This window comes from Tachypleus tridentatus, chromosome 4, assembly GCF_004210375.1.
Source record: "Tachypleus tridentatus isolate NWPU-2018 chromosome 4, ASM421037v1, whole genome shotgun sequence".
Lineage (NCBI taxonomy): Eukaryota > Metazoa > Arthropoda > Merostomata > Xiphosura > Limulidae > Tachypleus > Tachypleus tridentatus.
Genome location: NC_134828.1, coordinates 6,435,156 through 6,460,332, shown reverse-complemented (window position 1 = coordinate 6,460,332; position 25,177 = coordinate 6,435,156). Strand labels below are relative to the sequence as shown.

General features: G+C 30.8%; 1 protein-coding gene and 1 long non-coding RNA gene across 2 annotated transcripts in view; both read right to left on the bottom strand.

The window, feature by feature from the left end:
• Window positions 1-25,177, bottom strand: part of LOC143248506 (uncharacterized) — a 167,629-nt gene that overhangs the window by 85,217 nt on the left and 57,235 nt on the right. The window lies entirely within an intron of this gene.
• On the bottom strand, window positions 73-18,030 carry LOC143248503 (vacuolar protein sorting-associated protein 26B-B-like). The gene is made up of 4 exons (XM_076496919.1): window positions 17,856-18,030; window positions 15,455-15,630; window positions 7,771-7,913; window positions 73-819 (listed from the first exon to the last, which is right to left on the bottom strand). Exons 1-4 carry the CDS (start codon window positions 17,927-17,929, stop codon window positions 748-750), a joined length of 465 nt encoding a protein of 154 aa, XP_076353034.1. The 5' UTR covers window positions 17,930-18,030; the 3' UTR covers window positions 73-747.

Sequence of the window (25,177 nt, the reverse complement as noted above, 5' to 3'; positions counted from 1 at the left end):
GGAATTACAAGACCATTATATACACAACGCTCTTGAGGTGTGGAAAATAACTTACTATGAATTATTAACAGCTCACGAGTAATTGTTAATATTCAAAAAACAGTTCTGAATAACACACAAAGTAGTTGTAAGAAACATTCAGAGTTTGTATTTTATATAGAGGAAGCAAATATTATGGACCATCGACACTTTAAACAGTTTTGTAACTAACTATAAACCTAACATATTATAGAATGTTATAACTACTTGTATAAATCAGTTGATAAGACCAAATAACCAATTTTCTTACTCATCATTCGTTGAAAGCATGTGCTATGACTGACAGATGTCCTGCAATTCTTTGAAGTAAATACTCAATTTTGCCTTATTATATAAAGGAAATTATATGAAACCATGGTTATGAAGCTCAAATTACATGTATTCTTTACAATAATAATCACAGATAACACAAACCATCTGATACTATCTGAACCAAGACAAAATAATGAAACAACATACTGTTTGGAAATTCTTCAGTTTTCTACAGAAAGCAATCTAAACATTGCAAGGACTTTGGACTGAACGTCTTAACCTACCAGCCAGCCAGCTGTTCCTGACAGTTTGGCCTGAAGTGTCTGATGAGTTACATTTTCCACATTTTTTAGGAATCCCTCCCAACCACTGGAGGTTTATTCTCTATAATCCCATACCCACACTTGAGTCTAGAAAATCACTAGGTCCATTACAATCTGGGTTTAAAGTGGTACCTTACTTATTTTCTGACTGGGGCTGTTGTATTGGTTTTCTGGTTTTCTCACCTTTCCTCCACAAGACTATTTCCTGAAATAAAAGAGAATATATCATTACCTCTGTACAGCATGGCTCAAATAGTTATAGAAGCACCAGCTTCACTAAATTATCCACCTAAAACCAAAAGTAAAAAAAGAAAACTCATTCTTACAAGCTATTATCATTTAAAGTAAGTTTAGATTTAAAATACATATCTGTTATGTGAAGCATCATCACCTTACAGACCAAGCATGCACAGACTGTATGTTATTTTAGTTCTTTAGAGACCAAACATGTATAGACTATGTTATTTTATAGTCCATTACAGACCAAACGCATACACAAAGAGGACATTATTTTTGCAACAACAAATATACCTTTCTTACCTACTTTTATGACTGTGTAAAAACATATTCAGTTTTTTTTATCACAAAGCTTAAAAAAGAATATAACAAGTAAACATTCTGTTTACAACTTTTACCTCAATTCTATTTGATTGTTAAATGTTTATTAAACATTACTAAAATAAATTTAACCAAATTCCAAGGATGTCAGATATGTAACTCTTGGCTTTTCGGAACCAAAACAATTTCTTAACTAGTTTATGAGCCATTTTGGTTACTCATTCCAAATATTTTGCTGTTCTTGGGAAACAGATAACTGATTGTTTCATAACCAAACACCATGATCTGGATAATTTGTATATTTTAATGTAATTTATGAATGTTGTTTGGTCCTAGTGTATTTATGTCTATCAACAATTAGTTTTTACAACTGTAAATCTTGGTAGTTATATGTAGGGGCTATTTTGTACGGCCAAGGAAGATTTTTATTAATTATTTTATTGTTCTAAATTGATTAAATATGTGGAGTTGTGTCAAAACATGAGCTCCATAGATCCACATAGCATGAGATGAACATTCTTCAGAAATTGTAACAAAATAGATTTAACTACGTGAGAAAAAAAATTATCCAGAAATGAACTGAATCAGTTTCATAAAATGTAGGTCAGAAGTAACACTAAGAAATCAACTGAATCAGTTTCATAGAATGTAGGTTAGAAGTAACACTTAGAAATCAACTGAATCAGTTTCATAGAATGTAGGTTAGAAGTAACACTTAGAAATCAACTGAATCGGTTTCATAAAATGTAGGTTAGAAGTAACACTTAGAAATGAACTGAATCAGTTTTATAGAATGTAGGTTAGAAGTAACACCTAAAAATCAACTGAATCAGTTTCATAGAATGTAGGTTAGAAGTAACACTTTGAAATCAACTGAATCAGTTTTATAGAATGTAGGTTAGAAGTAACACTTAGAAATCAACTGAATCGGTTTCATAGAATGTAGGTTAGAAGTAACACTTAAAAATCAACTGAATCAGTTTCATAAAATGTAGGTTAGAAGTAATACTTTGAAATGAACTGAATCAGTTTCATAAAATGTAGGTTAGAAGTAACACTTAGAAATGAACTGAATCGGTTTCATAAAATGTTGGTTAGAAGTAACACATAGAAATGAACTGAATCGGTTTCATAAAATGTAGGTTAGAAGTAACACTTAGAAATGAAATGAATCGGTTTCATAAAATGTAAGTTAGAAGTAACACTTTGAAGTCAACTGAATCGTTTCATAGAATGTAGGTTAGAAGTAACACTTAGAAATGAACTGAATCAGTTTCATGAAATGTAGGTTAGAAGTAACACTTTGAAATCAACTGAATCAGTTTCACAGAATGTAGGTTAGAAGTAACACTTAGAAATCAATTGAATCAGTTTCATAGAATGTAGGTTAGAAGTAACACTTAGAAATCAACTGAATCGGTTTCATAAAATGTAGGTTAGAAGTAACACTTACAAATGAACTGAATCAGTTTCATAGAATGTAGGTTAGAAGTAACACTTAGAAATCAACTGAATCAGTTTCATAGAATGTAGGTTAGAAGTAACACTTTGAAATCAACTGAATCAGTTTTATAGAATGTAGGTTAGAAGTAACACTTAAAAATCAACTGAATCAGTTTCATAGAATGTAGGTTAGAAGTAACACTTTGAAATCAACTGAATCAGTTTCATAGAATGTAGGTTAGAAGTAACACTTAGAAATCAACTGAATCAGTTTTATAGAATGTAGGTTAGAAGTAACACTTAAAAATCAACTGAATCAGTTTTATAGAATGTAGGTTAGAAGTAACACTTAAAAATCAACTGAATCAGTTTCATAAAATGTAGGTTAGAAGTAACACTTAGAAATCAACTGAACCAGTTTTATAGAATGTAGGTCAGAAGAAACTTTATTTGTCCAAGAAATAGTATTCTCAAAAAATTATTTGATAGCATTAGTTATATTTTCATAGAAAATGTATAAATTTCTATGTATAAGTTAATTAGCTTTTGGCAACTGTAGTGACATTTAAATACTATCTCAAATCATCGTCATCCTGCAGAAAAGAAATAGACTGATTCATAATTCACAAAATATTGCTAAAGCATTGTGAAATTTAGATATGATACTCTGCAATGCACTGTTTGTCTACACATGCTCATTAGTGGAAGGATGAATGTCAAAGTTTATACTTGCAGAGGACACTGAGCTGATTTTGATGTAAAGCAAAACAGAAGTAACACTGTTCAAACACCTACTACTTTTGCTAGCAATCACTCTTAGAAATGAACAGTTAACTCTTTGACTCTGGGACTGTGTGTGCTGAACCAACTACATAACCACCAAAGTAGCTATACTATAACTTTAACTCTATGTAGGATTGGTCAGTTTGACCTACTTTGTAACCAATTAGAAAATAAATCTAAACTACTCTTTTTTCTTTCAGGAATGTTTGCAATTTGTAACAAGAAACCAGATATGTTTATTCTAAATAGCTTAAATCTCATAAAAGTATACATCTATTTAAACTTACTAACTTTTGTTTTATTGATCTTTGAACTCTAACTAATAATCCTATCACACAAGTTGTAAATCATGTGGCTTATGTGCAGTTCATATTACTGTACTGTATACCATAAAACTGGCCTTTTTAAAGTACAAATGTCTTACTTTTCTTAGTCTTAGTACTACTACATCAGTATTGTGTAAAATCTAGTCACATCACATATAATACATATGTATATATTATTATTATTACTATTTACAAATCAATTCTTAAATTTGTTATTTTTCTTAAAACATAAAATAAATAAAAACTAAATAGAAAACAATGACTTCTACTATTTATGATGATATGAACTTCTCTACTTCTCCATTGTACTTGCAAAGCCTGATGGAATTTTGCACATTGAGGATGTAAAATATAATTTTTGCAGGTTTTATATACTGTATTTTGTGGCTTATAAGATGCACCCAAATTTTGGAAGGTAATATTCAGAAAAAAGTTTGAGATAGTGGGTATAAATTCATGTAGGCCCTTGATCCACTGACTCCATTTTTCACTCATAAAAGCTTTGAAGGGCTTATTAATCAATACATCTAGTGGTTGCAGTTGGGATGTCAAACCTCCTGAAATGAGAACTTTTTTTTTCACCTCAGTTTTATGAACCTTAAACAGAGCTGGTTTTCTATCCCAAACTTTTACAAGTCAAAGATTGACCCAATTTCATCCATCCTGCTGGAAGTTTGTGCTTTGGCAGTTTTTTGTTTAGAAATCAGAAGTAGTGAGTGTTTTTCCTATCAGAACAGCATGACAGAACTACTGTATAGAGACCTTTGCACTCTAAGACATCTTACTAGTTATGGTTTTGTACCATGTCCATGGTCTTATTTCAAGGGACATCAAAAGGGACCTTACCAATATTTCCAATTTGACTTAGCTCATAATTTGATTCCTGGTATTAATAACAAACTTATGACATGCTGAGATCTTACTTTCATATATGTTGTTTCAAGAACACCAGCTAGCAGTTGCTAAAAATCTTTCATTAGTTTTTGTCAACACAGAATTACAAAACTTCCTTTCATTCATCACCCAATCTTCTAGTTCTGGTTACTTTCTCATGAAGATTATGTTTGGTTTTCTGAGTGATCTTCAATTTCACCTCTTATTTATGCCAGGCTCTTACTGTTTTCTCAACATGTGGTGGCCCAAAACTCTCTTTGCAGCTCTGTTACAACATATTCTGGTGAAATCAACTAGGTGTAATTTATAAAGAATAGTGTAATTATGTCTCTTACTAACATTTATTGTGTTAGAAACGTTATCACCAATCCAAATTCAAAAGCTGACTTCAGTATAATAGAAATAGTCTTATACCATTGCTTACCAATTAACAGAGAAAATTAAAACAAATCGATCTCAGTATCAAGCCAATCAAAATAGGTTTAGGCTAGATGTAGCAAAAACACTGACTTTCAATGTACAGGATACACAGTAATTTTAGTATTTGTTTTTTAAAGTGTATCTTATAAGCTGCAAAATACAGTACTTTTTTCAAATAAAAAATTAAAAGTTACTACACTGATACTTCAAAATTATATTGAGATTCTTAAATAAGCTGTATTTGGATCTAAAAAAGTCTTATTTCTCTTCTCCTTTAGCTCTGTAAATACTTTAGGAAAACTAACAAAAGGAGAGCATTTAATTGTTCATAAACACGTACTTAAGAGAATTAGGCACAGGTAAACAAGTTTATAGACATGTACTTAAGAGAATTAGGCACAGGTAAACAAGTTTATAGACATGCATTTAAAAGAATTAGGCACAGGTAAACAAGTTTATAGACATGTACTTAAAAGAATTAGGCACAGATAAACAAGTTTATAGACATGTACTTAAAAGAATTAGGCACAGGTAAACAAGTTTATAGACATGTACTTAAAAGAATTAGGCACAGGTAAACAAGTTTATAGACATGTATTTAAAAGAATTAGGCACAGGTAAACAAGTTTATAGACATGTACTTAAAAGAATTAGGCACAGGTAAACAAGTTTATAGACATGTATTTAAAAGAATTAGGCACAGGTAAACAAGTTTATAGACATGTACTTAAAAGAATTAGGCACAGATAAACAAGTTTTTAAAAGGTGGACACAGCCTTTGTGATAGGTTCTACAAATATAATGATATATTAACAAATAGAAAATATATGACATTTTATACTCCAGCTAGTCTATATTAGAACTTTCAGTTTCAAATCTGTTAAAATCTCTAGACTCTACATTTTATAATGTCTACATACATTAGAACTTTAAGTTTCAAATCTGTTAAAATCTCTAGACTCTACATTTTATAATGTTTACATATATTAGAACTTTGAGTTTTAAATCTGTTAAAATCTCTAGACTCTATATTTCATAATGTTTACATATATTAGAACTTTGAGTTTCAAATCTGTTAAAATCTCTAGACTCTACATTTTATAATGTTTACATATATTAGAACTTTGAGTTTCAAATCTGTTAAAATCTCTAGACTCTACATTTCATAATGTCTACATATATTAGAACTTTGAGTTTCAAATCTGTTAAAATCTCTAGACTTTACATTTCATAATGTCTACAACAAAATCTGGACAAAAGCAAAAGATGATGTGCTACATGAAACACACAAAATCAGTGTTTAGCCATAACTTACAACATTAAAATTTAAATTGCAAATCACAATTTAATTACAAATTTATAGACATATATTCAGAGAACAGTAGTCCAATAAAATGTTGACCCCTACTTGTATGGGAAGGGTTAAAAAATCAAGAATGATTAATCAAACATTTCCTTCAGGGTGAAATTGTAGCAGTTAAAGAAACCTCTGGTGACAAAGAGACTGATCATTAACATATGTTCTCCCTTTGTAAATCATTCTCAACTAAATCTTCAGATTATATATAGATTGATTTGTAATTTTTACAACACTGAAACATTGTTTCAATGCTGCAAAAATTACAAAATCTATATTTTATGTCTGTGAAGGTCTCCCCACTAACAACCATTTTTTATACATTTTCTTAACTGTATTTAAACATAACATTTCTGTAGTAAGTTTAAGTAATTTATAAATACAATTATTGAAAACAGATTGTAAACTAAGAACTTTCAGTTCAGAAATACTAAAAGTGAATATGTGGCACATGAGAAAACACAAGTATCTCATGTTATAGATCAAATTCTCATACGAGTTACCTGCACACACTTTCACTTATTAATGTATAATGAAATGCAATCTATTTTTGGCTATCTAAAGATTTTTCAAAGTACTTGTGTTAAGTCTCCTCACATGGTTTTTTTTCTTTTCCTTAAATTTAAGAAGTAAAACAACAAAAAATCATTTCAACTTGAACAGCTGTTTTTAAAATGTGATCAGTATAAATATTCAGAGCAAATTTGAAAGCTGCTACAAACTTTACAGAATGCCCTCTGATATGAGATTATGTACTGGATATCATTTTACACTGCATTGCTAATTTCAATGTCAAAGAGAGTAAATACTAGATAATACAGTACACAAGGACACAGTAAGTATGCATTTCAGAGGATTTAGAGGTTGTGCAAATGAATTATGAAAGCTGTACAGTAGAACTATTTTCATTCTTTAAATGAATGTAACTTGTATTCTTACTTTTAACAATCTCATCCACATGAATTGTTTCAATTCACAGACATATCTTGAGTACAAATGTTGTTCTAATATATTTTGATTTGTTTTGTGTACATTTTACTAAATGTATTCCACACTAGTGAACAAATGTAGTGAACTCAGCATTATATTCACAGTTCCTTCTCCAGTGTGGGATGGGTCCACCACTATTGGTCCATCCTTTAAAATGTATGGGGAAACAAACATGCAATAAAAAATTTAAAAGCAGGGTAATTGTAATTAATGAAATAGTGACTGTCATATAAATCTGACGTATAATTATGACATTCAGAAGAGACACAATTAAAAAAGTTAGGATTCAGAAATTACAATCACCTGGCTATTGGAATACCTATATTACAAAACCCTTCGGGTTTCTTAAAATATGTATCTTCAAGTGTTTTATAAAACAACAAACCTGTTGTTTGAAATATCTCCTTTCCTCTTCATCCACCAGGACAAGATTAAGATAATATCGAACAGAGAACTTCTTGTTAATATCCTTCATGGTAGGAGTTAAGTCATATCCAGCCAAAAAGAGTCGTATTGGAATAGACTCACCTGAAGAAACAAAGCAACAAATCGGTACCTACTTTGTTCTGGTTAATAATTCATAACAGGAGTTTAGTATAACATATCAAATCCTCTACATGAACAGTATGAAATATTAATGATAATTTGGACTTCTCTATAATTCCAAAATACTTCATGTTACATTTCTCTAGCTTGCATTATAACTATTTACAAAATGCTGTCCAGTTGTGAATTTTTCATACAAGTAGTTTTATATATTCACACAAGGACTAGCTGGACTATCTCTTTATAATATGAATTATATTGGTTAAACTACATTCTGGTGCCCTTGTTTGTTCACAATATGAATTATGTTGGTTAAACTACATTCTAATGGTCTTGTAATCTCATAATGTGTGAAATGTCGAACTAATGTATTATATACAAGTTCACAGCAGATATAAGTTTAAATATTTGTACACAAAAGACATTTGGTCAAGATAAATCCTTAAAATCAGCAACAAACTTTAAAATATAATTTACCAAACTATGAGTGTATTAATATTATGAACCAACGAAAATTGACCACACACCCTGCCGTACTCTTGAAACCTTTGCGAGATCAGATGTATGAAATGGCATGCACTAATGATTCTATAACCTTGTCACTAGAGGAAGGTCAAAGAACACATCCATTTTATAGATTCTCAAAACCAAATTTAATATTTTGTCATCACTGTATGTCAGTAAAATTGGTACCTTAGCATAATTTATAAGAAAATATTACAAAATGCTAAACAAGCTATTTTTATGCCATGTGACATGTCTTCATACAATGTCTCTAGTGATTAACAAATAAAAAAATCCAAATTTCAAGCACTTACATAAGAACCTCCCAACTGAATGTAACCACAGTTACAAAACATAATAACTTCCCACCTGAACATAACCATAGTTACATAAGAACCTCCCACCTGAATGTAACCACAGTTACAAAACATAACTTCCCACCTGAACATAACCACAGTTACATAAGAACCTCCCACTGAACATAACCAGAGTTACATAAGAACCTCCCACCTGAACATAACCATAGTTACATAAGAACCTCCCACCTGAACATAATCATAGTTACATAAGAACCTCCCACCTAAACATAACCATAGTTACATAACATAAGAACCTCCCACTGAACATAACCATAGTTACATAACATAAGAACCTCCCACTGAACACAACCATAGTTACATAAGAACCTCCCACTGAACACAACCATAGTTACATAAGAACCTCCCACCTGAACATAACCATAGTTACATAAGAACCTCCCACCTGAACATAACCATAGTTACATAAGAACCTCCCACCCGAACATAACCAGTTACATAAGAACCTCCCACTGAACACAACCATAGTTACATAAGAACCTCCCACCTGAACATAACCATAGTTACATAAGAACCTCCCACCTGAACATAACCATAGTTATATATCCTCAGAAAAAATGTTGGGTTTCTTAATCTTCTTACTCCAATTAATGTACAAAATGACCAAACAAGTTTCTCTACAATGACTGAGAACATAAAAATGAAACTCAAAATAACACAAACCAGTTTCAAGTTCATATGGTTAACATTTCTTTAGATTTTCAGTACTGTTTCACATCAATATGACATTTTCAATGAGTTTGTACAGATATTCCTGAGTGATTGAATACTTCAAAAAGTTCATCTGTGCCTGGCTTGAGAACTTTCATTTACTGGTTTAACTCAGCTAATAAGGTTTCAATCAGATTAACATCAGGTGATTGACCATAACATAACATCAATTCTCTTATTTCTAAGATATCTTTTAAGTACTCCACAACTGTATTGAAACTTTTTTTCTCAACCCAAACAAGCTGTTATTACATATATATTTCTCTATAAGTGGGTTTTCTCATCATCACTGATTAGCCTACAGAATGATCAAACAATGATCAAACTTCCCAGGTAAAATTAAAAACTTATATTTTCCAGAAACACCTGAAAACAAAATCTTAAATGATTTTTTTCAAAGAATTTTCTCACAAAACCATCAACATAATTTCACAAAACAGAAAATTAAAAAATAATCTTACAAAAAGAGACATTAATTCAACTAAAAACCTAAAACAAGACAAAAGCATAAAAATTCTAAAAGCAGGTAAAGGAAAAGCTATAGTAAAAATGAACATGAATGAATACATCCAAAAAATGAAGAACATCCTATCAGACACAAACAAATTTAAACCAATACACACAAATCCAACAAAGACACGTGAAATGCAACTAAACAAAATACTACTAAAAATGAAAAAAGCCAACACAATTTCACAAACAATTTATTCATACCTACGTAAAACCGACTCACGCACACCACAAATATACGACATCCCCAAACCTCATAACTCAGATTGTCCATTACGACCAATAATGTCCACAAATGAATCGTTTAATTTCCATCTTGGTAAATACATAGCATGGGCATTCTCCAAATATGTAACATCAGCCAGCTCATTCATCAAAGACTCTATTAATTTCAAGTCTAATCTGAATCAACTTAATCATAAAGCCTTAATGGCCAGTTTCAATGTTATATCCCTCTTTACAGAAGTTCCAACCACTGAAGCCTGCAAGATAGTTTTATAACTCTATATCCGAGACCCTAACCCAACTACAGAAATTCCCATTAACCAATTAGCAACCCTCATAGAATTCACCACGATGAAGACAAACTTCATGTTCAACAACCAGAACTATGTACAAACAAATGGCTAAGCCTGGGCAACCCAGTATCACCAGTTTTAGCCAATATTTTTTATGCCACAAGTTGAAACAAAAGCAATTAACACAGCATTACATCCACCACTATACTGGTACAGATATGTAGACGATACGATTGTGGGATTCAAACCTACAGAACACACTTAATATTTCAATCACATTAACTCTATACATCCCAAAATTAACTTCACATGTGAACAGGAAGAAAGAAATCAAATATCATTTCTTAATCTCAAAATTACAAGAACCAACACACAGTTTAAAACAGAAATCCACCAAAAAATCACCCATACTGGACTATACATTCCTTAGGACTCACCACATGAAACAAAACAAAAACTCAACATACTAAGAAACCAAATAAACACAGCCATAAAACTATGCTCACCAAATAAAATTAACGATGAATTAGACAAATAAAACAATAATTCATCAACATCAATAAGTTTCCTCCACAAACCGTAAAAAACATTATATGCACACACCTAGACAGAAAGCAAAATCAACTAACAAAATAAATGTCTCACGAATCAAAAGATCACGAAACAAATTTTACATAAATATTTTGCAGGCTAACTGTAATAAGAAGATCTAATAAACTACATCAGGTGCATAACACGTTTTATGAGAAAATGTAACTAAAATAATGAAAAGTTCAGATATTAAGAAAATCAGTGTTAAAATTAGAATTTTAGATCACATTTGAACAGATCTCACTGTGTGTGTTCCAGAAACATATTTTTCTGTCATCTAATAAACATATTAACAACATCTTCAAGGGGGCCACTTTTTTGTCCCCCTTCTGTAGTTAACAAATCTACAAGGGTAGCCCCACCTACCATTCCATTCTTTGAAACCTCTTATCTACTCACACATACTTCTCTGAAGTACATGTTTATAACCAAAAGAAAGAATTAATTCCAAACTATGTAAGTATGACAGTGATTTAACTGGCTTGAAAAAAACACTTGTAATTTTACAGGAAGTGCTGAAGTCTGTGAGCAATATTTGTTGCTTAGTTTTTATAAACGCATCGTATTGCTTAGTTAGGAATTACAGTTTTATCTGTAGAGTAACTTGTTGATTTTTTGTTGGGGTTTTCTAAATGTAATCTACAAAAAAGAATTTGTCTCCACTCCCCATTTGAAAGAATAAACAAAATTTATGACACACAAGTATAAATAAACTTTGTAACATCATAAGTACTAAACAATAATTGTTTTTATAATAAATATATGTTCATAACCAATAGCACACTTTGTACACTCACACCATTCAATTCCAGTCACTTGAAAGGATAACTAACATCCAAATATTCATTGGATCAGCCTGAACCCTGTACATAGTTATACCGTAAACATTTTTATTACTTCAGACAGTTCTCACTGTACTGTTAAATTATCTCCTACTGTGTTCTGGGTAATTACGCCATACAAGTGTTGTTATATGATGCCACATGAACATCCAAATGACAGGAGCAGTGATTCAATGCTTAATGTTTCACAGGTCTCTACATCAGCCACTAACAGTAAAATAAAATAGATGTGACAAGATTAGATCCTAGAAGAACCACTTTGGAACTGAAGAATCACTTTGGAACTTTGTAGCCAATACTAAAAAAATAGAATAGAGGAGTACTACTCAATTTATTTCATATTTTTTCTTTCTTTAAAATTTATGGTGGTTACATGGTTAATGAAACAGACCAAACCTGTACAGTTACAGTAGAGAAAATAACAGATAAAATATAATTGCTTTCTGAAAAGACAATGATTTATTCATTTCACTAGTTTCAGGGATTACACAAATATAACTTACGACATTTTCAAATGAAAAAATTTACTTTTAATATCAGCCACAGAGCTTTTGGTTGTCCTAAAGGTAAGGCATGATATGACATCTTATCATGTTTGTAGATGATAAATTCCAGAGTATCAATTTGTGAATATCACACAGTATGTTGAATGCAGCTTTGGTTGAAATTAAATGCTTGTGATGTCCAAATACAAAGTCTGTAGTTTGTTTACAAATTAGAAACTCAAATAACAATAATGAAAGCTAGAATATAAAAACTGTCCATTAAATAAGACATAAAGTTCTTCTAAAACAAACATACAATAGCTATCTGAGGTCACATATTTTATAATTTTCTCATGAGGAAGTATTTTTAATATTAAAATCAAAATTATTTACATGTTAGACAGTCAACATTTAAAAAGAATGAATTCAAGAACAAATATTTAAAGAAAAAATCTTTAAAAATTACAAAATCAGATATTTTCTGTATGAGAGCCTTGTAATATTTGCTGGTAATATGAAAAATTTTGTAAAAGTATGCATATATTATAAAATTATAGTACAACTGTTCTTATGGTTCTTTTGTGGTTACAAGCTGGGTGAATTGTACCCAGCCTGCAGTCTGAGTTAGCCTTTAATGATGAACTTTTTAAACCTCCTCCTGCACAAGTCACTGAGTTACATTCATTATTTAATTAAACAACTTTTCTATAAATGTATGTCAAACAAATAACATTATAATGCATGTTATAACTCAAAGTTTCTAAAAAAAACAGTTACAAAAATCCTTTTTTAATTTGTTGTCATGATCATGAAAATCCCCAACTTTGCCAGTTGCTTTCTTGAATCAGGTGCATCGTTCATGTAGATATATGTCAAGACAATAATTACATTTACTTACCGATTGACACATACAGAGATGCCAACCATTACGATTTGAGCGTAATCATTACGATTTTGGTGTATACATTACGACTATACGCTCTTACAAACAAATATTATGACTTGTTGCAACTCCCAAATTATTATATATCACATAGGCCTATACTATAAAGTGATAAATTGTTCCCCAGAGCTTGAAAGGGGTGAAAAAAATTTCTAGTGAGATACAAATAAATTTTGATAATAAATAAAAGACATAGTCCAAATGGCTACTTGCAATAATCATGTTTGTGATTGAAATAATAAAAAATATTTGTATTTCCGAAAGCTACCAATAGTTTGAGTGCAGTGCTTCTCCATACTGGGTATGTGGGGGAATACATAGTTACGTCATCAGTGCTTGTCAGCCAATCAGTGCTCACATAGATGGGTATTTCTCATTTTCTAAGCAGCATAGAAACACCAATGCAATTGTTCACAAGATGGAAAAAAAGAGGCCTCATTCACCAGATTGTCTTGTTTCTGGCAAAACTAAAAGGACTAAAACTGTGAATCAAAAATTTATGAAAGAGTATAGTGCAAAATATCCGGTCATTGCATCAAAAGTCAGTGACAGTCATGCATTTTGTACAGTTTGTCACATCAATTTTTCTGTGGTACATGGCGGGATAAACGATTGTTCCAGACATATAAAATCGGCATCTCACCAATAAAAGGCTGAGGCGAAGACAAAAATGATGCAAATAATGACATTTATGAGTAAGAATTCAGAATATGAAAAAGAATTTTTTTAAATTTATTTATTAAATACACAAAACACTGTCATAAATGAGCAATCTATAGCAGTAATAAATAATAATAGTTATAATAATAAACAACTTGGAGACATTGGTCAGACCTAGTAGCCGCAAATGATAAAGGACTCTGTCTACAATCATTATGCTCAGTCATTTGAAATAGTTGGCATCTCTGCACATATGTTTCAAATCACCTTGCAGGTCATGTATCATTTTGATAGGATTAATGTGAAAACCCCTTTATACTTAAAGCAGTCAACATCCTGACTCCATGTATTCATGGATAAATGTTTAACAAATATACTTAATTAAAATTCTGAATTTTTAGCTATAAATGTCTTGTAACATTCACTAAAGTTTGAAACATTTCACAAAGATACACAAAAACATGTTAAAGTTGCAAATAGGTAAGGAAACTGGTGGTCACATCTTCGGAGTAATACATCGAGTCAGTACCAAGAGAGATAATAAATATGATCTATACAATATGAACTACACACAGTGATATTTTCTACTTTTATATAATCTTTCATAAAATTATTTATATAAAAATTCACATTATTTTAATATTAATTATTTACTGTACTGAATACATCAGGAAAGTGGAAAAAGAAGAGATATTAAATTTTAAAACAGACAACTGTGCATGTGACATATTTACAACTTAAAATTCCAAAACTCGTATCAATTGACACACTAACAGTTACCCTGTTAGCCAACTTGCATTCACTTTTCAATACATATTTTATTTTTATTGCAAAAGTTGTTTTAATTACTATAACTAAAAAACAAGTACACATTCCTAGGAGCTAATAACCACAAATTAACTTAAAGTCTGTCAGTGTCAGAGAAAATATCCACGACTATATAGACCTAGTAACAAGTATAGCAAAAGGTGTCACAAAAACTTTTCTTACAAACTGATTCAGATCTGAAAATATGTACTCACAAAACATTTGAAAAATTAGGTATAATATTTGAGTCCAGCAAACTTGTAAAATAAGGCAAGATTGGCTTGCTGTGTATCTGGCCTTCAGCTGATGTTAAGTTATGACTTATTCCACTCATATGAAATAACACTACTGATGTTATTGAAGTATAAGAACTGAAATGCACCTTTAGTGAGAACATTACAAATCTTTTAAGACACCAATTCAAATTATGATCAATAAACTCTAACATCCTAAGTTCAAAAGCTGCATCATTATTACATTATAGCTATATAAAACAATTTCTGTCTTTAGGTTTTATTTATATTTCTTTACTACTACCTGATTAAAAAAAATGTATTCTCAAATATCAAACTCACCTCTTACAGGAGCTCCATCCATAATTTCATACTTAGCGATAGTTTCATTTTCATTAAAAGTGTTGGGCCCTGAACCAGTGGTTTCACGCTTGATAATAGCAATCTCCATGTGTTTTATTTTGATACGAACCAGAAGAAAGTATATCTTCCCCACAATAACATCCTTCAGGTGATACCTTATTAAAGAAAATGTATTATACAAAAACTTCCATATTTCAATGACAGCATTAAATGTCAACACACAGATTTCTGACAGTACTTTCTGTTTTGGGGTACCTGCTGTAAAATTTATTATATTGTGGACACATCAGTTCATTTAAATTATAACTTTCAGTTTAGCAGTTAGTAACCTTTCTTTTTTTTACCAACAAAAAAATATCTCACAATGTCATGTTAATGGTCTGTTTTTGACAACAGTAAATGTCTCAAGGATGTTACATCAATGGTTTGTTTTTTGACAACAGTAAACATCTCAAGGATGTTATGTTTATGAGCTGTTTTTTGACAACAGTAAAAGTCTCAAGGATCTTATGAATATGAATTTGTTTATTGACAAAGGTTAAGGTTTCAAATAAGCCAATCAAATCAAAAGTCAGATTCAATTTGTAAGTGTTAAAGATGAACAATCACAAAAGTAGGAAGACTACCAGTATATAGGAGTTGGGTATAGGTACCACAAAAAGAAACTGTATGGGCAATATAACAACAAAGAACCTTGGGTGGACACAGAAGCTTATTCATAACCAGTCATGGGTAAAGATGAAAAATGGAAGAAGAAGAGAAACGAGGTGCCAAGGTATTTGGAAGGAATGAGGAATCCAGATAAAGAAGAATACAATAAGGGTGATAAAGTGGTAAACAACTCTAACTGTCAAAATCCACAGGATAAGAGGAGAAAGTTATGTCTGAAAGGAAAGGTGAAACATGGAACATGAGGAAAGTGATTCAAATAGGGAAAAATTGAGGGAATGGAGTACCACATTAACATCCCAATCTGGTCTGGAAGGGCGAGGCACCTGGAAGTCAAGCATGAACATATAAAGGAGAGGTGAAGTAAATACTCTACAGTATTGGGAAAAATGAAAGGTATGGGATAAAGCCACCCATAACTCATGACTGATGAGCCTAGGGACCCACACAGTCAGAGAGCCAAGTGAGAAATTCCACCACCCAAGCCACCAAGTTGTACACCAACTGCAGAACACCTTCCATTTGCATTGATACACCTCATGGAAGAAGGATGTATGGAACCAGCTTAAAGGAAAGCAATTCAATGAGAGAAACTGGATCTCCTAGCTAAGCATCAGGTAAAAGCCTGGTGCAAAGATGCACAATGCAAAGCATAGGACACAGAAACGATGACTGAGGTTGACCAAGAAGGGAGGTAAACAACAGAAGAAGTATATAAAAGTGCAAACTGATTTGAGGAATGCTAATCGTAATTACCAAATTGTGAAGTAAATCAATATACATGAACCCGAATATCAGAAGGTTTATCATTGAGTAAGAAAGAATGTGGCTCAGAGGAATCAATACTGTCTTTTTGGATTTTATTTCTCAGGTATGTGGCATATTATCCCTTTTCTCAGGAAGCAGAAAGAAATAGTTAATCAGCCCAAAAAGGGTCAGCCTGTTTAAGGTAAACCGGAACGAAAGATAGACCATCTAAAGTTTGATCTAGCAGAGAGATGCAAATAAATTCACCAATTAGCTGCCTACATCTGAGACCTGAGAAAAAAAACTAGTCTCTGGTGTGATTCCTGAAGTGGTAATATACACTTTGGAATTCATAGAAAATGATTCCACCAAATTCAGGCAGTGAAAATGAAAAATGCAATTGGAACCAAGTGATAAATTTTAAAGTGAAGAAACTGTTGGAAAGAAAACTAAAAGAAAACCACTTTATAAAAAAACTTAGGCAAATGTGAATCATTAAATAAACAAGAAGCAAGTCCAGATACAAGCACTGCCAAATGGGAAGTGATGATTTGATGGAGGAGAGAGAGAGTGAGCCACATGAATATGTCATGCTCTACATGATAACTTGTATAAATAGAATATTTCAATTCCAACAACAGGGAGCAAAAGGCTTATGGCATATATCTAGAAAATGTTTGCATACAGAGGGCAGCACTGAACAATAGTAGCTAATTTTGTAAGCAGGAGTAAATGCTGTATTGGAAGACACAAAGATGTTATGTTTGGTGTCTGTTTTTTGACAATGGTAGTGTGTAGAACACCATAAACAGCTATTAAGAAACAATTTAATTTCAGTTTTATAGGGAAGAAGTATGAACAAGTTTAAAAAAAATGAATATTAAATAATGTAAGATATTCAATAATTAATACATATTGAAGAAGTTCATAAACTCTAAAAAATAAACACTTCATACACACTTACTTAGATTTATTGTATTCAAACTCTATGTGAAGACAGTCCTCTATGCCAACCTCCATTTTTATTGAAGAGTTCATCTCTGGATAGGAAGCCAAGGTGTGGACTATGATGTCTGATTCTTTCACAATATCAGACAACCTTCTCACTATGGTAACACGCAGAAAGTACCTGTAAAAAATATTAAATGCATGCAAGTGATTTTTTTCATAGATACCCACACAAAAAACATGTAGCTTGTTACTTCAGATAAAGAAACCCCTTCAGATCCAATACTTTTGCTCATTCTAATTTTACAAAATACTTACATTGGAGAATCGCATCTGCCTGACAAAAAGGTATACAAGAGTAACAACAGTACAATGTGACCACTCTTGGCACTGATTCCAGAATATGACCACCTTACAAACATGACTGCTGCTGTAACAACAGGACAATGTAACCACCCTTGGATTGATTCCAGAATATGACCACCTTACAAACATGACTGCTGCTGTAACAACAGGACAATGTGACCACCCTTGGGACTTGATTCCAGAAAATGACCACCTTACAAACATGACTGCTGCTGTAACAACAGTACAATGTGACCACCCTTGATATTGATTACAGAAAATGACCACCTTACAAACATGACTGCTGCTGTAACAACAGGACAATGTGACCACCACTTTGGATTGATTCCAGAAAATGATCACCTTACAAACATGACTGCTGCTGTAACAACAGGACAATGTGACCACCCTTGAGACTGATTCCAGAAAATGACCACCTAACAAACATGACTGCTGCTGTAACAACAGTACAATGTGACCACCCTTGAGACTTATTCCAGAAAAATGACCACCTTACAAACATGACTGCTTTCAGTCAATGACAACACTTACATTCCCTTTTTACTCTATACATACCTGTATTATAACTAAATACTGAAGTATATCTGTATTATAACTAAATACTGAAGTATACCTGTATTATAACCAAATACTGAAGTATACCTGTGTTATAACTAAATACTGAAGTATATCTGTATTATAACTAAATACTGAAGTATATCTGTGTTAAACAAAATACTGAAGTATACCTGTATTGTAACTAAATACTGAAGTATACCTGTATTATAACTAAATACTGAAGTATATCTGTATTATAACTAAATACTGAAGTATATCTGTATTATAACTAAATACTGAAGTATACCTGTATTGTAACTAAATACTGAAGTATATCTGTATTATAACTAAATACTGAAGTATATCCTGTATTATAACTAAATACTGAAGTATATCTGTATTATAACTAAATACTGAAGTATACCTGTATTATAACTAAATACTGAAGTATACCTGTATTGTAACTAAATACTGAAGTATATCTGTATTATAACTAAATACTGAAGTATATCTGTATTATAACTAAATACTGAAGTATATCTGTATTATAACTAAATACTGAAGTATACCTGTATTATAATTAAATACTGAAGTGTATCTGTATTATAACTAAATACTGAGAGTGTATCTGTATTGTAACTAAATACTGAAGTATATCTGTATTATAACTAAATACTGAAGTATACCTGTATTATAACTAAATACTGAAGTATACCTGTATTATAACCAAATACTGAAGTATATCTGTATTATAACTAAATACTGAAGTATACCTGTATTATAACTAAATACTGAAGTATACCTGTATTATAACTAAATACTGAAGTATATCTGTATTATAACTAAATACTGAAGTATATCTGTATTATAACTAAATAATGAAGTATACCTGTATTATAACTAAATAATGAAGTATACCTGTATTATAACTAAATACTGAAGTATACCTGTATTATAACTAAATACTGAGGTATACCTGTATTATAACTAAATACTGAAGTATATCTGTATTATAACTAAATACTGAAGTATACCTGTATTATAACTAAATACTGAAGTATACCTGTATTATAACTAAATACTGAAGTATATCTGTATTATAACTAAATACTGAAGTATATCTGTATTATAACTAAATACTGAAGTATATCTGTATTATAACTAAATACTGAAGTATACCTGTATTATAACTAAATACTGAAGTATACCTGTATTATAACTAAATACACTGAAGTATATCTGTATTATAACTAAATACTGAAGTATACCTGTATTGTAACCAAATACTGAAGTATACCCTGTATTATAACCAAATACTAAAGTATATCTGTATTATAACTTAAATAATTGAAGTATATCTGTATTATAACTTCAAATAATGAAGTATACCTGTATTATAACTAAATAATGAAGTATACCTGTATTGTAACTAAATACTGAAGTATACCTGTATTGTAACTAAATACTGAAGTATACCTGTGTTATAAATCTAAATACTGAAGTATATCTGTATTATAAACTGAAATACTGAAGTATACCTGTATTATAACTAAATAACTGAAGTATACCTGTATTGTAACTAAAATACTGAAGTATATCTGTATTGTAACTAAATACTGAAGTATATCTGTATTATAACTAAATACTGAAGTATATCTGTATTATAACTAAATACTGATTGTAATATCTGTATTATAACTAAATACTGAAGTATATCTGTATTATAACCAAATACTGAAGTATATCTGTATTATAACTAAATACTGAAGTATATCTGTATTATAACTAAATACTGAAGTATATCTGTATTATAACCAAATACTGAAGTATACCTGTATTATAACTAAATACTCAAGTATATCTGTATTATAATTGAATATTGCTGTGCTTTTATTTTACATGCTTGTGTATATATACATTGTAAATCTTTATCGAAAACTAAAGGAACGCAACAACAACATTTAACCCTGCTACTATTTAGGTTTAAGTGTATGTCATCAAATGTTTGGTACAAGTCATAGAATATAATTCAAATTTTACTATTAAACATTAGTTAGTTTCTTAATTTAAAAGTAAACATAAAATAAATCCTAACTATTGACTTTAATATGTCATATGGTTTTTATCTATAAGAAATCTTTGATAATTACCTGAATGTTAGAAATATTTTGCATCAAGAATTTAAACATGTTCTAATTTATAACACTATTTTCAATTTTAAACTCAAATAGCCAACAGTTAAAAGAAAAAATACAGGAGAAAAACATTAAAAATCTTAAAACTGAATGAAAAACTGGTATTTTGTGTGTAATATGAAAAATATGCATATACTGTATTAAAAGATGTAGTGTGAAAACTATAAAAATATGCATATACTGTATTAAAAGATGTAGTGTGAAAACTATAAAAATATGCATATACTGTATTAAAAGATGTAGTGTGAAAACTATAAAAACATGCATATACTGTATTAAAAGAGATGGCGTGAAAAACTAAAATATGCATATACTGTATTAAAAAGATGTAGTGTGAAAACTATAAAAATATGCATATACCTGTATCAAAAAGATGTAGTGGTGAAAACTATAAAAATATGTGATATACTGTATTAAAAAGATGTGAAGCGTGAAAACTATGGGGAAAATATGACATATACTGTATTAAAAGATGTAGTGTGAAAACTATAAAAATATGCATATACTGTATTAAAAGATGGTGAATGTGAAAACTATAAAATATGCATATACTGTATTAAAAGATGTAAGTTGAAAATTATAAAATATGCAATATACTGTATTAAAAAAGGATGTAGTGTAGCGAAAACTATAAAAATATGCATATACTGTATAAAAAAGATGTAGTGTGAAAAACTATAAAAATATGCATATACTGTATTAAAAGATGTAGTGTGAAAACTATAAAAAGCACAATAACAAAAGGTTGGTCCCTTTGGACCAAGCATGTAGTGAGTGAGCTAACATGTTGACTGTGAAGGGAAGATGAGAGAGTTAAAGGACCACACTGTTCTTAAAAATGCCTGTTTCCAGAATGGTGCAAATGAACAGGTCTGTAAGCTCAGTAATATTTTTGTACTGTTAATCTATCACCACGCTACCATTGCATTACCACTGGTTTTGCCTCAAACCTTGAAGAAGATCATAGCTTGCTAAAGCTGAAACTAAAACTTTCAACTACTTTAAAATAATGCTTTAAACTGAATGGAAATATTGTAGAATTTTTAACTGAATTTTCATACCATCTCAATTTTTATATTATGTGCATTCATATGAACATGTATACTTGTAATGAAATAACAAATGTCTTTAATTGAATTTAACCCTTCACGCTATGAAATCAATCAGAATAATGGTTCTCAAGATGTTTGTGTGCAAAAGAAATGAAGGAATGAAAACTAAAGAAGACAAGATGGTCAATCACAGAAGGCAATAACTAGAGCATGAAAGACAACAGAAGTCAGTCAATCATAGAAGGCAAATGATCAGAACAAGAAAAGACAAGTGATTCCTCAATAATCTTTTCCTGGAGACTGCTTTCCACCCAAGAGATTGTATTGGTGGTTTTTGTTCCAACATGGAAGTGGTCAGTCTTAAGAAAAAATGTTATAAAAAAAAAAAGAGATGGTCAGTTTGAAGAACAAGTTATTAAAAGAAAAGAGACAGTCAGTTTGAAGAACAAAACGTTATCAAAGAAAAGAGGTGGTCAGTCTGAAGAACAAAATGTTATAAAAAGAAAGAAGTGGTCAGTTTGAAGAACAAATGTTATAAAAAGAGGTGGTCGTCTGAAGAACAAAAAGCTATAAAAAGAGGTGGTCAGTCTGAAGAACAAATGTTATAAAAAAGAAAGAGGTGGTCAGTTTGAAGAACAAGTGTTATAAAAAGAGGTGGTCAGTCTGAAGAACAAATGTTATAAAAGAAAGAGGTGGTCAGTCTGAAGAACAAATGTTATAAAAAGAAAGAGGTGGACAACTGAAGAACAAGTTATAAAAAAGAAAAGTAGAAGTTTGAAGAATAAAAGTTATAAAAAAGAAAAGTAGAATAGTTTGAAGAATAAAAAAGTTATAAAGAAAGAGGTGGCAGTTTGAAGGATAAAAGTTATTCAAAGAAAAGGTATATACTTAACAAGACCCCAACACTATCCTTGGTTAAAGATTATCCAGTTTTTAGAAAACTTGATAGTAGAGGGTTCCATTGTATATATAAAGCTGAAATTTCAAGTTGATGTTTAAAGAAAATTGTTACCCATAATCAATATAAGCATTAAGTGTGATCATTGTAAAGTATTGAATAATTGATTTTATGTTAAATTTTGCTTCTTTTATACAAGAATCATGCTTGATAGAACTTGTTTTACCAAGAAACAAATGAATAGCTGAAATAGAGAATGCAACAATAATATATATGATAATAAAAACATGAAATAGTCCAAACTATAATTAACTTGTGTCATGATACATCTATCTTTCTGGGGAAAACAAAACAGTAATTTTAATAGATAAGTTTCTTATTTACACTGTGACTAATAACTTTATCAACACCGACAAAAGTCCCATGGCCAGCTAAGGTCACAAATACTTAATCTCTTCAAGAACATTACACCTATCAACTGAACTTCTGAAACAAGTTAGAATTATAATAAATTGAAATATCTGGATGATTATAAAATTCATTAAAAACAACAGGAGTTTTGTTTTAACTTTGAGGTGAATCAAGCTGAAGCTTGAGTCACATGTACTATGGGTGCTCAGAATGTCCTTGTTCTTCACCCCACAACGTATTTTGAATGTTCTCGCTTGTTTATTATGAAATAACATAGGCTGAAAAAAATTAAATTTTGAGAAAAATAAAATTGACAATGGTAATATTATCTTGAAGCAAGCAGAAAAACCAACAGCTGATATGGGAAAATGTGAGGACTTTGAGAAAGCCCACTTACACAGTAGCAGTTAATATTGTAGTGCCCTGTGAGGCATGAAGTGGAGAGAAGGGCTCACTTACACTAACTAGTGCCAATATTGTAGTGCCCCTGTGAGGCCTGAAGTGGGAGAAAGAGAAGGACTCACTTACACTAACTGTGCCAATATTGTCAGGTAGTGCCCTGTGAGGCCTGAAGAGAAGGGCTCACTTACACTAACTAGTGCCAATATTGTCAGGTAGTGCTTTGTGAGGCCTGAAGAGAAGGGCTCACTTACACTAACTAGTGCCAATATTGTCAGGTAGTGCCCTGTGAGGCCTGAAGAAGGGGCTCACTTACACTAACTGGTGCCAATATTGTCAGGTGGTGCCCCTGTGAGGCCTGAAGAGAAGGCTCACTTACACTAACTAGTGCCAATATTGTCACGTAGTGCTTTGTGAGGCCTGAAGAGAAGGGCTCACTTACACTAACTATACCAATACCAAAACTGGTGAATTAATGCATTTATTCATTATATGTTTATACTTGTTAGGAAATTACTAAGGTACAAAATTATTTACAAATTAGCATATTTGAATGGTAGACCTTTCTTCATTAAGGATGATTAAACTGGGATTCTTACTTTGTCTATATGTTCATACTGATCACCATAGTTTATGTTATTATTCATATCTTAATAATAATTTACACTAATCATCATTTTAACAGTTTGTCTTTGACATTCAATTTTACATATTTTATTACAGTTATCATTATATTTGGTTTGTTTATTTTACAGGTTATATAATAAAACCGTAATATGGTTTATTAACTTTCTAAACACTGGTTCAGTCAATCTGACCGATTGTGTAACCTCTGATTTTTTAATTCAATAGAGCTCTGTAACTAAACAAAATCAAATACTATAAAAATTACGTTTTGTCAAATAATGACAATTTTACAGTGAGTAATTTACATTTAATTTGTTACTCTTTCAAGGGTTGTCACAAAAAAAGAGAAAATGTCTTGAGAAAAATGTTGTGTGTCCTACTAGAGAAATTCAGAATTTTAATGTTGCTCTGTTGAAGTAGGAACTTAAGAGGTTATATACTATTCAAATATGAATTATCAGCAAGATATTGTGCTATACTAATTAGTATAACAAACAAAAAATTAACTTAATATTGTAGAACTTAAGACACTAAAACTTTATGTTGTGAAGCAGAGGATACCCAGGTTGAGAAGTTTAATGAGCATTTTCATGGATAATTTGTTATATTCTAACTTTAAAACCCTAGTGCATTACTTTAAGCATGTTAAAGACACTAAAACTTTATGTTGTGAAGAGGATACCCAGGTTGAGAAGTTTAATGAGCATTTTCATGGATAATTTGTTATATTCTAACTTTAAAACCCTAGTGCATTACTTTAACGCATGTTAAAGACACTAAAACTTTATGTTGGGAAGAGAGGATACCCAGGTTGAGAAGTTTAATGAGCATTTTTCATGGATAATTTGTTATA